This window comes from Lutjanus erythropterus, chromosome 14 (assembly GCF_056507025.1).
Source record: "Lutjanus erythropterus isolate fLutEry1 chromosome 14, fLutEry1.hap2, whole genome shotgun sequence".
Taxonomy (NCBI): domain Eukaryota; kingdom Metazoa; phylum Chordata; class Actinopteri; order Lutjaniformes; family Lutjanidae; genus Lutjanus; species Lutjanus erythropterus.
Genome location: NC_139330.1, coordinates 6,007,295 through 6,023,435, shown reverse-complemented (window position 1 = coordinate 6,023,435; position 16,141 = coordinate 6,007,295). Strand labels below are relative to the sequence as shown.

Here is a 16,141-nt window from a genome sequence, read left to right as displayed (position 1 = left end):
ATCGAAATAATTTTCAATTATTCTGTTTTATGGTCTTACAAACGTAAGTGTCATACACACAGACCCCCTCCCTCACCAAACACAGCTGGACTCAATCGGCTCATATGCAAATGACATCAACTGGTGACTTCCAGAAAAGTTTTCGAGCAGCTGCTTTTCTTGGAAACGGGTTATCAACACAGTCTCAGTCTGTCCATAGTGAATGAGCGTCCAGCTGTTTCCAGTTTATGTACCACTGGTGTCTGGTCAACTGGTGTCCAGGATGAACCAGTGAGTGTCGTAAGAGGCCTATGCACAAACTCTGTCACTCTTTCCTCCTGATTGCTGCAGCACCAGCAGAAATCGATGACAAACACATACAATGTCTGATCTGAGGAATTACGTACACTCACATTATTCTATTATAGTTTGTCTAATATCCTTGATGTGGATGGAGTTAATTTCCAGTTAGCCGGTCTCTCTCTCCTTCAATTTTCTATGTAAATAAACTTGATCAAATCATTCATATGCAAATATACGCATGACGTCAACTGGCTTTTCAAGCTGCCAGTAGCTACTTACCTTAGAACAAAGCCAGCCATGCTGGTGGTGGGAAGACAAACTAATGCCAATTCTGTTTTTTATTTTTTCAGCCTGCATTTTACTTCTTATGATTAGATTACAAATAATGGCACAATTATATTTCTCTACAGTAACCTTCTTAGGGTAATTCAGAGATAAATACTGATGGGATATCTATCCTATTTGAGCTGATCCTTCCTAGTTGAGATCCCTTATTCTCTTTCATGCAGGGAAACAGAAACAGAAACAGTAGTGTTTCTTTTCTATCACCAGCAGCTGCACCATTCACACAACATAAGAATTATTTTTGTTGCAGAATGCATACAAATTCTGATTATGCTTTTTACCAATTATTAAATTCAGCCAGAGCATGTTTTTCCTAAACAAAAGAATGTTTTTATACCTCACTGTATTGCAGCAGTCTGTCTATACTGAAAAATGCAAGATGTTTGAAGGCTTCAGGTAAATTCTTTAAGATTTGCACAAAACTGCCTTTTAAGCATAACTGTTAAAGGTTTATTTATCACTTCTCTCCTTCCTCTTCTCAATGGGACAATGGTCTACTAAGGACATTTCTACTTAATATATTTTACTTTATTCTCACAACTTTTCAGCGTTCCAATTTCCTCTTCACAGATTCACACAGAGATGCTTGTGGCCTTGTAACTGTAATTTTAGTGTGTTTTTAATGAGCTTCCTTCCCACTCGCGTTAAATAGTTTTTGAATGCACAGTACTTCTATTATACTGTAGCTCAATACTCTTTCAGCTCCACAGACTTGTTTATCCCCGTTTTTTTCTTCTCTGATTTCTCTCAGAGTTGCTGTTAGGGCAGAGTGCAGGTCCAGCAGGGAGGCTGATTTCTGTGGCAGCTGTTTGTCTACTCAAGGGGGTGATGGTGATGAAAAGAACTCTCTTTATTAAGCCACTTTAAACTGACCATCTGCACAGCTACCATCTCCTGAGACTGTGCCATTGTGGGCAAACAAATGCTGTACAGCATAAAACACCCTTTGATTTAACAAACACTTTAAAGGACTAATTTGCACCGAGAGGAATAGTAATTAATTTCTAATGCGTTCGTGTGCATCTACTAGTCATTCTTGTTGTGGTGTACATCACAGACATTAGTTTCATCACTGCAGCCAGATTTAAAAGCATGCAATAAAGTTTGACCTGAAATGACACAGAAAGGGCTTACAGTAATTTGAAAAATTAGTTTAGTCCATTAGTATGCCGAGCCAATGGTAGCATACATATCAATTAATTTCACTGCAGAAGGACATTGAGGGCTAGAACACACTTAGATCTACTTCAGATATGACAGACACCTGAAAACAGCCACACAGAAAACTGTGCGTCGCTCCTACCCCCAGGGCATCACACAGAAAATGAAAAGCCTATAAGAATTGATTCCCTGACGAAACTAGATCTGGCTGATGTGCTATGTATGGAATATATGTCTGCTGGAGATAGTAGTACTTACCTTCTCCCCATCGATTCCCTTTTGCCCTTCTGATCCAAGTTCCCCCTGCAATCACAAGATTGAAAGTTAAAAGGCAAAGAAAAGACCCTTGAAAAGTTCATACTTTAATCTCTTTTTTCACTTTTTCACCTAGTAGGTCTTAACAGTTTGGCACAGTTCTTTAATACCACGTTCATATTAAGCATTACTGGAATCAACCAGACACTCTTTAAGTTTCATGGTAAGATTATAAGGAGGAACATGGTCACTTTGAAAAGTTTGGTTTCAATATTTCTGAATAATCTGATATTAATCACATAAGATAAAGAATCCATTCACCAATACTTGTACTGAATTGTCACATACCCCTTGTATTTATATGAATTCACATAAATGAAAAGTAGGGCTACAACTAACAATTATTTTCAACGTTGATTAATCTCTCGGTTATTTTTTCTGTGAAATGATTAGTTGTTTGTCTATAAACGATGGTGAAAAGCCCATGATGATGTCTTCAAATGTCTGTTTTGTGTTTCAGCTTACAGTAAAAGAAGAGGAAAGAAACTAGAAAATATTCACGTTGAAGAAGCTGGAATCTTTTTTCTTAGAAAATGACTCTATCTAATTCATCGATTCTCAAAATAGCTGGTGATTTATTTAATAGTTGCCAACTAATCCATTAATTGTTGCAGCTCCAATGCACACTATATAATTTCGGCTGCTATGGGTCTTTTTAACATCCAAATAATTACAAAAAACATAGTTTGATGACGTTAATGCAACTGTGGAGAAATCCTTCTTCCAGGACAGACAGACACGCAACGGTCACATTTACAGACCAACATAGCAAAATTATAGTGTGACAATCAGAATGACAAAAATAGATTTTCTGGTCGCACTTTATTTTACAGTACACAAATTAGAAGCTGTAAAACTGTAACAAGTTGTACTTTTTAATTGGCCAGGAACAAGAAATAATATATGTTTTTTATTAGACAAACACAGCTATGACCTAATTAGACACCATACACCTAACAGAATACTAATAACACCTAACAATCCCTACTTTGTATCAAACTAAACAGAAACTATAAATAATGTCTTCTCTCAGTACAGTTCTATTATAATGTGTCACAAATTGCCATCTAGGATCTAACAGAGGGAAATACTACACTTTATATTACAGTACAGTTCTGTTGTAATGTGTCCCTAATTATACTGTTTAATAAAGAACATATTTCTAATTTAATACAAAGTACAGCTTGTAATGTCTTATTGAATTGTAAAATAAAATCTGCATTAAGTAATTTCAAGAAACTCATTTTATCCTTGTCAACATGTAAATTTAAGCACCAAGGGACTCCAACCACTGGTCAGACAGACTGGGTGGTGTAATATTTCTATCATCATGCTATCATGCTCTATCGGGTTCTTGAGTTGTGGTTAGAGGAATACTCAGACAAATACACAGATGCCACGAGGGCGACTTTATGTCCCACGTGCGCTATCATGTGCCACAGTGGCAGCACATAAAAAAGAAATCCTTCCTAAATGCGACTATCTATGCAAATAAAACTGTGCTAAAGGTGGTGAGATTATCCAGAACTTTGTGTCCTGTCCTCGCCGGTGCAATAAAGTTAAATCCCAAACTCTAAAACACGCTCACAGCTCACTGCTCGCAAATACACACTTGCACCACGGTGACACCGATACAAAAACACACTTGGGAACCAGATACCAAATTCCCAGCAATATTGTTTGCTTAGTGAGCTCACTGCATCGCTTCAGATTCTGTGAAGCCTACAGCATGCGTAAGGTTATATGTTGTCAGGGACTAAGCTGTTAGAGGCTTATTTCCACAAATATCTTCTGATCACTGATTCTTCTCAAGCTACACAGCCCCTACTTTCCACACAGTCTGCCAGAAATGTGTGAGATGTCTTGGAACTTGTTGGCTCTGTTATTAGAGTGTAACCTATACAGTTTCATGACCTCAGCTGGCCCATAAACCTCAAGCAAACTGCCATATTATTGTGTCCAAGGGCAACCACATCATTAGTCTTATGATATCGACAGCTGCATGAAATTGTTGTTCTCAGTATATGGCTACCAAAAGAGCTTGAAATTGTGTGTGTTTTATAGGTGTTGTCCAGGGGCACCATTAAAGCCAGGAGAGCTTTGTGCCATCTGTACAGAATGCATGTTTCTGTGTGATATGGTGAAAAAAATCATACTGTGATTATTTTGACATTTATTCTGATTGTGATATGAAGAATAGTAAGTTGGAATGATCATTTTTGCATCACATTTTTTATTTTCACTGAATTTTCAATTAAAATCAGATTTAAAAAACAGCAATACATCACCTCGCTAACTGTATCGTAATATATTGCAATACTTTGAAGTGTAACCTCTGTATCGTGATACATATTATATCGCCGGATTCTTGCCAATACACCAGTAGGCCAGGGCATCTCTGCAGTACTACAATACTTCATTGTAATGCTATTTTATCCTGCATGTGCAGCCCTACATGTGTCCATACATTTTCAAATATAAATAAAAGACTAGTATAACATTCATAATATAGAAAACACATTGTGATGTGCAAAGTAAACATGAAACATCTCTTGAACATAAAAAGCTTTATTGACAAGGACTTGAGCTAATGTATAAAATAGTACAAAAAAAAAACAATACTGTGCATTAGCGCCAATATCAATATCACTGCTACTGTTCTTGGCATAGACTTTTCTTGGGCAGCGTTGTGTAACGAAACAGCTTTAGCTGGCCGCTGAACCTCATCTCAGAAACCACAAGTGGAGAGAGCTGTGCCATTAAGTGTTATTCCATTTGCTCTATGTATCAAGGTTCATCAGCAAAACTGTCACAGTGAGCTTAACATCTTCAATGGATACAGGTCCAGGATTAAGCCATCCTCCGTATCCAGGACTGACGCAAAACTGCTTCCACAATCATATACATCACGATTGATCACTTGAATGAAATAAGTGGATATGAATGATTTCTTGCCCTGTATTATCTTAATTCCCACACACTCTTTCCAATGTATGAACATACTACAGGATGTTCAAACGTTAAGACATGGAAACAACACCCACATACTGGCATCACAGTAAGTGGTGGTTCCTGGTAACTGGACGCGCCTTCCTTCACTGAAGAGGCTTAACACAGGCAAGATGCCACATGTGATGGTCTACAATTTTACTGCTGACAATAGTATAGAACACACTATGCAAGCAACAAGATAGGGATGTAAAATGTAATTTTACTGACAGCATGCAAAATCTGACAATTTTCTCACCTCTTCAGGACTGTAACAGCAACAGTGAATTACAAATCAAGCACTTAGCCAGTCCTAAAGCTTAAAGTACATGCATTTTCCTCCCCATTTAAAAGTCTAACTCCTCTACAACGTCTGCGCCACTTCACTCCAGCTATCAGCAAAGGTGTAGACAGTTATATACGGCCTCAAATAAGCATCAAGTTATGCGAGCCATTTGTTTTTCATCCAACTGCAAAAAGCTTTACAGAGAGGACATAATTGAGACACTGAGGCTCACACTCAGAAACGTAGCCCCCTCTGTGCAGACAGCCCGGCCATCTAGAAGAACTTGCTGGTGCAGTGACAAGGACATGATCCCGTACTGGCTTCGCAACCAGGAATACTGCCAAATGTGTCCAATGGGGTGCCTGGCCAAACCAGCAGCGCCGCTGCTTGGGACTGAACTTGTGTCTCTGTAGCAGGACCATTTACCCTGCGCCAACCAGGCACCCACTCGCTGGTTTAATTTGATTCTGAGATTGCCTTGTTTTCTGCGTTGCTGTGATGGGGTCAACACAAAGCAATCCACTGATTCAATCCAATGATGTTGGAAAATCATCTCAGAGAGGGGCGGTGACCGATTCCATAAATCACTAAACAAAAAGTGCCACCTGCTATTCACTGGATCTGAAACAGCATCCAGTAAAAACAACAGTCTACTTGAAACTATAACAACTTTATTAATGAGAAAAACATTTAAAAAGTGTAGTTTCCAACTGTGTTCATGTCAATCACAGCTTGAATCATGACTTTAAGAAGAAAAAAAGCACAAAGGAATTTTGAGGGCAAGGTTTTTAAGTTGTGTCCTCAGTGAGTAGCCTACCTTTTGTCCTGGGTTTCCTCGAGCCCCGGCCTCCCCTGCGTCCCCCTGAGACGGAAACAACACACAGAACAGTTAGTGAAAGGTCTCTCGTTCACACATTAGTGAATAGCTCTATGAAGGCTTGTCATTTCGTCAGCGATCTTGCTCCTACAGCTGTTAGGCAAGTTCTTGTTGACACAGGGGCTCAGCAGCTGCAGACCAGGATACTATTTCCCCAACAACTGGAAAGCACAACTCTGGACCTTGTTAAGGTTCATTGTATCATTTTAATAATTGAATTGTTTGAAAAAAAAAGGAGGAGCAGGACAGAGACAAAGTAAGAAAAGCTTGTGTGTCTCAGGGGTGTAACTTTACAGGGCATTATGGGACCAGACAGAATGGGAAAGAAAATGAAAAGAAAGGGAACAAATTGTCCAGAATATTGTTAAGAGACTGAAGATGGAGGTAGATAGTTATTCAGCAAATTAAGCTAACACAGAACTTGCTGCAAGCCAAGAATCTAATTAAACACGGTGCCCATTCATGGTCACATCTTCATTTCAAACCCTGTTTGTTAGAACTCAATAGGCTTATTTAAAGAAAATAAGGAAATGTGGCCAAACCTAATAACTGAGATGCCATGCCTATTCCATGGCTTATTGGCCCATTATTCAAGACAACATACCAGGTATACCTTTTATAAATGCATCTCCACTTGATTCGTATTAAGTGAACAATTCACTAGAAGAATGTGGCAAGATGTATTATTTTCCATGGACATGGACATTAAATGATTATGCCATTTGTACGAGATAATAGACATTCACAGCAGCTGATATCATCCATTAAGAACAGATAAACCTCCTATAAAATGCACATGGGACTGTGCGTATTTCACTGCGCTTTCAATTTAGTCTACATTCATTTGCATATTTTATTCAACCACTGACACAAAACCCTTTAAGAAAAGCTAATAATATTTTAACACTGATGAATATAACAGGAACAATGTAAGGTTTTGACAGTTAATCAGAATTCAGTGTCAGTGCAATAATAATAACTGCCTTGAATAAAATTTCTGGAATTATTCACTTTGGAGGTACAATGGGTGTAAATTGAATTAGAGGGTACTAATTGAAAATACAAGCCATAAGGGCAGGAGAGTTGTAAATGGTGCAAAACAAATTAAGGGTATTGTAAAAGGGGAAGAAGTTTTAATTTCACCATTATGCTTGTGTTTTTTTTCTTTTGCATGTACATGCAGGAGCTGTAAATGTAGTAATACCAGGGTTTATGTGCAAGGCCATAGAAAATGGATTTCCTTTCAAGTAAGCTGCATTCTTATAACCCAATCCTTATCTGTTTAATTTCCTGGGGGATTCTGGATTAATCATAGCAGTTTAATCCCTTTGCAGTACATTAGAATCCTCCATCAAACTCTGAGTGTAATGCAGGATAGTACTTTCATTGGAGTAACACGGCCAAAGTAATCCACGCACACTTTCCCAAGAAACCCTCTGTGTAGGTCACAATGATTGGCCTGCAGTTCTCATTATGGGTGTTTTAAATGCTCTAAATTGCCCAGATGTCTTTGATTAATCTGTACAAAGTCAAGCTAAATTGTTAATAAGTATACTCTGGCTACTTTTTAATCTTTTACAGATTGAGATTTCTCATGTTGGTAATTGAAAGTCTCATGAGCTTACCTTATTAACAGCGTTTGCTATGACTTTGTTACCCCCTTTTAATGTATTACAATGTAAATCTAAAAGAGTGCAGCACCATTTAATAGTCACAGGAAGTCCCTTGGAAATTTAAGGATCAATATGAATTAAATATGCTTTAACAGAAGGGCACTGCTGCCATAATTTACCAGGCAGATTAATGCGCAACAAGGTCAGAGTGAATAAGGGAAAAGCCACTACGACACATGATAGTGTCAAAGCATGGCGTCTCTGATGCAGCCTATTGCACAAATGGCTCAAAGTAAAGTACTTTTCTACTGCTTTCCTCTCAGTGGTAGCTGCATATGGACATTTGCAAATTCCACAAGACATGAGAAACATTTTCACTTGATGATCAGTGACATTTTGTTGTCTTCAAGTATCTGCAGTTCTCACTCAGAATGACGATTCTGTTCCAGCTGCTTACTTCACTAAAATTTCAGCTATTGTCAGTGAACGGCACACTGCATATATTGCTTTGACACCATATCATATGCAACTCTCCCTGCACCGTTAAATTTAATATACTTTAAAGCTGCAACAAGGAAGTTTCATATTATGTTGATTTTGGAGGCCCCTGTGTACAGAAGCGGTAGTGTTTCCACTGTAATAACCACAATAAAAAAAAATCTTGTCCTTCGTCTTTTAGCTTCCATAGCTTTGACTGGAAAAATGTAAACGTGGACTTGCTTCATTTGATTTTGCAGAGACTCAGACCCAGTGGCAAGCATTGAGAATAACTATATAGACACAGCTTATCTTCTCGCGGATGGTCTTTTTTGCTTATGTGGATCATATAGAGGCACCAGTATTACATTAAGACTGATTCATAACCAGTTAAAAACTCCCTGTAGTAGCGTTCACCTCTTACAATGCTAAGCCAAGATGATTTATTTTTAGTCAGGATGCACCATAATTAAGTTTTACAGATTAACCAAACTGAAGAGAACATCAATTGTATCCTGTAGCGGAATTAACATATTATTATGCTTGGTTTTATTGTAATGGTCCACTGACAGATGGAGACTTTGTGCACATTAACTGGGCAAACTATGAAAAGTACTGCAGTTTCAGTACAGTTTTATTCACTGGGTTCTCTTTGTTCTTCACAAATTCATCGTAATTGATCCATCCCATGTACCACCGCTTCTGCTTTGTGCTCCAATAACAGTTGAGCCAACTTGGTTCTTCGGTCAACGATCCTCTATCTGTAAAAGCAATATAGACGCTACCATCTAAAGTCATCTAATGTTAGCAAAATAGTAGCTAACTATCTCGCTAATGTTTGCAGAGGTAGCTAACTAACTAATGATTGATGCACATTAGCTAGCTGGTTAGCTAGCATTTTGCTAACATTAGCTACTTTAATGTGTGATGTAAATATATGTCACTTTTGCAGGTCACCCAGCAACATCTTTTAATCATCTTCAAAATTTATTTTCCTTGTCGACACAGACAAGCAAAGCACACAGCATATCTATGTACAAAAACAGGAAAAGGAGAGAGTTGACTGAGGTACAGAGCTTGCTCAATTTTCAAGGGGCAGTTATCGGGATGACGGCTCCTGGAAATGGACAGTTAAATTTGTAGTGTTGAAGGAACAATTTTGGCTCCTTCTCACATGACAGACTCTGAGAAAATAATTGAGAAGTAATTGCATAGCAACTTCACTATCCAGTTTGGACACTTCAAAATACCTCCACACTGCAGACACACCGTATACTTATGTGCACGTGCATTCTTAAAGCATCGTGTTATTGGCCTGTCATGTTTGCAGAAATGTTCATTTTGGGACGATTCTGATGTTTCATTTTAAAAATTATTGGCAATCCCTAATTTCTAGCCATGTGTCACCACAAACTGTTGCACCTCAGCCTATAAATAACACAGCAACTGTAATTTCTGTGTAAATTAAATTATCTCAAAGCACCTCTGTCAGTGCACTAATTGCTGGAGTGGCACTGGAGCTGCTGTGCCTGTAAAAGTATTGATTTCACTCATTATTTAAACAAATGCCTTCCTACCTGAGATTTATGAAGTGTAGATCTAACCTACAATTACATGGTGTTTTTCCACACTGAGAATGTCTTCACCTCTTATTGCTGCAATAACAATTCATTACACTATGCACGCATAAGGAGATGGAGGAGTTGAACAAGGGGATTTGGAGGAAAAGGAGGTTGAAATGAAGAAGATGATGAACCTCTCAAGACCCGAGGTGGGAGGAATGCAAGGGCAGAAGTAGGTCAGAAACTGACACCTAACTCCTTTGTCTCAACAATAAAATGAATGCCAGAAACATAATCGTTGATATTTACCTGAACATTTCATCATTTAAGTAAAAAACGCTGTACATCAGGGGTTTTTCAGAGTCTGAGAATGTGGGCCTCAGCTCAGGAAAAAAGCTAGAATACTTGCTGAGTGTCACTCAATTCTTGGATGAGGTTCTGTCCAAAGACATTTATTACTTTCTGACTGGGAAAGTCGGGGAAACAGGAAAGTTTGATAACTAATGTATGTAATGTGGTCCTGCCACCCACTGCTGTAGACAGAGCAAGAAAACTTCAGATTCAGCTCTTTGATGCTAAAAACTCATTTTAACTAAGTATATGTTTGTATCACATAATCATGCCACGAGACACCAGTAACTGAAATTTATTTAAATTAGGGGTTGGCGATGTAGAGAAAAAATAATGTTGTGGTAATTACATCATCTTATTATCTTACTTTTTCTTATTATCTCAGCTTAGATATGCCATTCACGCAACGACTCAAAAATCACAAAAGGAAAAAAAATGATTGAAAAAAGATGGGTGGTATCAGTAAAATTGGAACTAATTAAAAATAAAGAGCTGTGTGGGTTGTCTGAGTGTAGCAGCTGTTTAAGCTACTTATATCACAAGCTTTCATCAAATTTAAACATGCATTAATCTTGAGTTTGGTTAAGTTTCACTTCTACAATGAAACTTATCAGCCCTCTGACAAACTAATCACATTTACCTGAACAAACTGTTCTTTCAAAGTGGAACAATGGGTCCAAAATCATCACAAAAATTACAAAGATACTGATTTTTTTCTTGAGTAAAAACAATGTTGGGATGTTATCAGCTCATTGTGCCAGTTTACCAAGCAGGAGGGCTTAGTCTTGCAGTCCCTGATCAAGTTTTTCCTTAACTTCATTGATTTAGTGTTCAAGCCCGTAATAGGATTTGTTATGAATTTTGTTGTTCAGTAAGTAAACAAATGGTGCCAAGTATTGATTTGTTGAAGACCTGAAATTAGATTTCAGATGTTAACGGTATGAGCCACTGACTCATAGCACAAGACAGCCTGCAGAATTAATAGAAAAATAGAATGGCCTGTGCTCCTGAAAATTGTGTTTAAATAACTGTTGAGTATTGTAACATAACAGCTCAGTGATCTACAACTAAGTACACTCTGAACATGCTTCAGATAAAAGATGTATGCCTAGACCGTCTTTGGATGAGCTTCGGTTCAACACGAACATGGGAAATATACTGTACCACTACCAGCAGAACACGTCACATTGCCAACCACATATGCCGTCTTTTGTGAAATGTAAAATTGCCTGATGCATTCTTACCCAGTGAATACAGTCATATCAATTAGCAGCAAGTAATTAATCAGCTGCACCACCAACACACTCAGACTGCACATGCACAGACACATTACAGCTTGAGAGCTGATCCCTGCTAGGTCAATTACGAGTCATTAGAGGCCAATTGTAACACATTTACAAATCTGATTAATACAATCTGTTGCTTTACACACATAGCTGTGAATATAATATTCTTTATTCCTGTTCACAAAATGAAAGAAAATGGGTATGTTTAACATAAAAAGAAAAGAAAATCTGTCTAAGGAAAAAATCTATCTATCAGTGCATCCATGGAACCAATTTGCCACTGATTTTGTGATAATTACTTGAAAACGACACAGCCAAGTCAACCTGAACTGCTTAACTTAATTACTGAACTTACATGAGTTAAAGGACACACACTCAACATACAGAGGCCAGAAAACTTGTGAAAAGCCCAGCTGTTTAGAGCCAGTGTTTGGTTTGCGATACTGTATAAACTAGGGGTAGGAGGAAAAAATTGACTCTCACTTGTCATGATTCTTCTTTTTACAATTCCTGAATCAATTTTTTGACTTCTGAATTGATTTTAATACGTATAAATAACTATCACTTTGTCTGTTAGCTTAATGATAATATATAATAGGAATTCCCATTGGTGCGCTAACAGAATTAGCATTGTGATTGCAGAAATATTATCTTAACAATCTGATCTATTTTACTTCACACGCTTAACATAAAACAATATGTGAGGAATCGTTCAGACATATATTTTCTCTGCTCAGTGGAAACAAATAGCTGCTGACTTCAGTTTGCCACCTCAATCTATCATTCTGGCTTCAACACTCCACAGTCACCAGCTACAGCACCCTCAAAGAGTAAAACTCAAAGTCAAAATGAACTTTTTCTAAGTTCAATTTCATACGTGAAAGACGTTAATTTAAATGTTCTTTGTGCTGTGTGCACTTCTCAGGGTCTCTATTCATTTTGGTCTAACATCTTTTATTTATTGTTTTCTAATGGCACCAGCTCGGTGAGCAGGAACAGCTAAAATTTACTTTAAAAAGTATTTCATTTACTATAAGCAGTTTAGCAATCATGATGCTGAAATAAAACTCAGACAGACAGATTGAAATGTGATGTGCAGCGTTTTTTGAAATAGGACTCGATTAACAGTATTTAAAAGTGTATGATTCAACTTTTTCCCAAATTTTAGTGTTAAAAAAACAAATAAAAAATGCAATAAATCCTAATATTGAATTGCAATACTCGTAGAATCGCAATACTTAAGAATCTTAATACATATCGAATCAGCACTGAAGTATCAGGATAATCAGGAGGTGAGTGTATCGTCCCACTCCTACTAAACAACCACATGGTTGTGCAACACTCTGACATCCAAGGAAGAGGACCTGCAGCCTCTTTAGAGAGAAGCAGCTCATTCTAAGGTAACAAAAACACAACATTCCTTATTTTCAGGTGATTATACACCGTAAACATAATTAAGAATAATATATTCCAGTGCTATTGTGCTATTGCCATATTTTGCCAATAACACACTGGACCTTTAAACCAATCTTAAGTATCCAGACCAGCTGTGCCTTAATTGATGCTTTTTATAGGATAAACAGTGTTAAACACTATTTCACTTTAACAGAAAGAATATATCACTATGTATAAAGCACACAAAATACCCAAATTCCAAATTCCATTGCTGAGCTCCACAGGTATAATGATTTTATGTCGCTTTTGTGCCTTCCAGGAATGTGTGGTTTTCCAGAAACAAAAGTCTAAGAGTCATCCAGCATATCTTAATCCCGCAGCCACATCATGGTAATTAGGACACTGACCCCAAAAGCCATCTGGTCTTATCAGCATACAGTACCACCACCTGTTCATCCCTATGAATTCCATTCATAGCTGAATGCATTCTCCCTCGGTTCCTTTTTTTAACCTTGCACAGACAGCTAAGAGGGGATTTCATACTGTGATTTGTCGAGGGAACACTTTTTTGTCTGGGTATTTGGTGATTCATTTATGTTTTTTGTTGTCCTCCAACCGACACAACACCCACAATTTTCAGTGACCGGGCATTTACCATTTACAATCCCACCTGTCCATTAAGCTGTCTTGGGGAAAGGGTTCTTCCCTTTTTGAACTACACTTTTCTAATGATTGGACAAATGTATGATTTCCCAATTCACACACCTTGTGAGATTTGGGAGAAAATTCACCTTGTGAAGGTAATAGTATGGTAGCATATCTGAAGGACCCTGACTGCTGAACATGAAACTTGCTGTCCGTGCTGTCAGACACGACAGCACAGACATTTGCTCGCTGAGAGAGAAGCATATCCCTTTCCCTCTGACAACAACTTTAGGACAAAGTGTAAATTTGTCCTATAGGGACTTGCTCTCTGTCTTGACATTTAGACCTTTTAACTGTTCTAGAAAACCAGTAATACAGGCTACAGAAAAAACCCAGCAGCAGCAGTCGAGAGCATCATTTGAGAACAAAATTATGGTTATTTACAACGTGGTATAAAGCACAGTGGCCCAGTGATGATACTCTCCATGATTAAATCAATGTTTCTGCATTATGTATGACTTACAGTGAATTGTTGATGCTGCATGTGATGCCGCCCACACACGTAAGTCTAGACTGCAGTGAAAATATTGCATCTCTCACATTCAGTTAACCCCTGCATGTTTTCTTTCAAATAAATACCAAGAACAAATATGTGCATTGTTCATACCTTGTCTCCTTTGTCCCCCTTTTGTCCTGGCAGTCCAACTACACCAGGAAGGCCAGCGTCTCCCTGTGCACATAATATAATTACATTAGTGGGATTAAAAATTTTTTCATAATCAAAGAAAAAAAACATGGCTGTTGCTATTGGATCTTTCTGTATCACAAATATTTTGCCATTGCCATAAATCCTGTACATGTGTGATATTTGAATGTGATTCTGTCTTCTGGTTCTAAAGTCTCTACAACAAATCAGACGTGTGAAACCCTCTCTGGGTCTGGGTTTGGTTTGTGGTTTTGGTTCGGACTTTAACAAAAGAACAAATGACTGGAAGTGGGACTAGTTACTTTTATTTTCTGGACTCAGGTAATATTAAAAGTAAGGGGAAAACAGAGGCACTAAATAACTGGAAGAAACTATTGTTTTGTTTACTTCGGCTAGATTCTGGAATGGCCAAGTCCAAATCTCTCAACAATTAATTTGTTGTTCACAATAGATTTTAATTTGTTATTGATTCTCTGTTAAATTGTCACAACTTCTAAACAATCTTGTTATTTTCCATCACATGCAAAATGATCCCTTCAATTATAAATAACTAATGACATGTTTGTATATATGACTTTACATGAAAGATCGGAGATGAATTTTCTGTTTATGGTAAATATAACCAGCGGTGCAGTGGAGGGTAAACCCAAGTAAACAGGGGAATCAACCTCTGTATTTACACCCCTGCATTTTCTGCACAAATAAATTTACTGTATACATACAAATGTGTATATCCTTCTTCTGTCTACCGCAGTACTGTACAATAGCCTTTTGACTTTTCCCAGTAAACTTTTACAGGTAACTACAGTTAAAATCTGAATCTAAAAAAGCTCAATGTGATACACTAATAACATTCAGCTAAACAGAACTGACATTCTTGTACAGCACAGTTTGCATGCAGCGTCTGCAAAAAGTAGAACAAAACAGAGATTCATATTTAAGAAACATTTCCTGGGTTGACTGCCATCATGGTGAAAAAAAAAACATCTAAACATTGTGAGCAGTACGCTCACACAATGACAAAACAACTTTTCATCACGGTGGCATTGACCAATTTACTGAAACAATAACTAGGTTTTGAGAGATGAATGAAATGTTTTGGGTGAGTTAGTACCTTGTTGTGATGTCCTGTGAAACAGCTTTGACAGTTGCACTCACAGCTTAGAGAATATTAAGACAAATGAGCCAAAAGAACTGAGAAAAACAAAACTGTAAATCTCCACAACAAGGCAGGTGTGTGTGACCCGCTCTGTGGGTTTGGTTTGTTTTGGTTTGTGGTTTTGGTTTGATCTGCACCCTCTTATTAGCAAGAGAACAGACGAGTGCAAGTGAGACTAATTATGTTCTTTTCTCTAGACTCTGGTAATATTAACAGTTAAAATAAACAGTACCACTTACTAATTACAATTAAAAATATTTTTGCTTAGTAAGAATATTAAGAGCAAGAAAATTCCCATCCTCTTTATTCATAGATTGCATGTTATCATTTATTAGTTACTGTTGCCATGGTTATATATTATACATGTTTATATTATATAGCACATTGTTATAGAGTATTAAAGCTGTTGTTCTATGGATGTTACATATACAGGGATATACTAAAGGCTGTGTTTGTTCAGTTCAGTTATTAATGTTAAATGTAATCTAACATTTAATTATTCTCCATTTAATGATACTAATAGTATGAAAGAAAACTACAAACAAATTCACACATACAAAGATTTTATATATATAATTAAGTCAATGCAATGTACCTTTTTGAAAATATATAATCTTTATTATTTGAGTTTAAGCATATATCTCAGATCTACTTCTACTGATTTAAGCAGATGAAATGTTTCTAAAGTATCAA

At 37.3% G+C, this 16,141-nt stretch overlaps 1 protein-coding gene across 1 annotated transcript in view; it reads right to left on the bottom strand.

Moving 5' to 3' along the window:
* Nucleotides 1-16,141, bottom strand: part of LOC146315109 (uncharacterized) — a 120,416-nt gene that overhangs the window by 83,844 nt on the left and 20,431 nt on the right. Inside the window, exons 9-11 of the mRNA XM_084735340.1 lie at nucleotides 14,251-14,313; nucleotides 6,195-6,239; nucleotides 2,047-2,091 (exon numbers count right to left, since the gene is read on the bottom strand). Of these exons, the coding sequence (XP_084591466.1) occupies nucleotides 2,047-2,091; nucleotides 6,195-6,239; nucleotides 14,251-14,313 (153 nt within the window). The remainder of the gene's footprint in view (nucleotides 1-2,046; nucleotides 2,092-6,194; nucleotides 6,240-14,250; nucleotides 14,314-16,141) is intronic.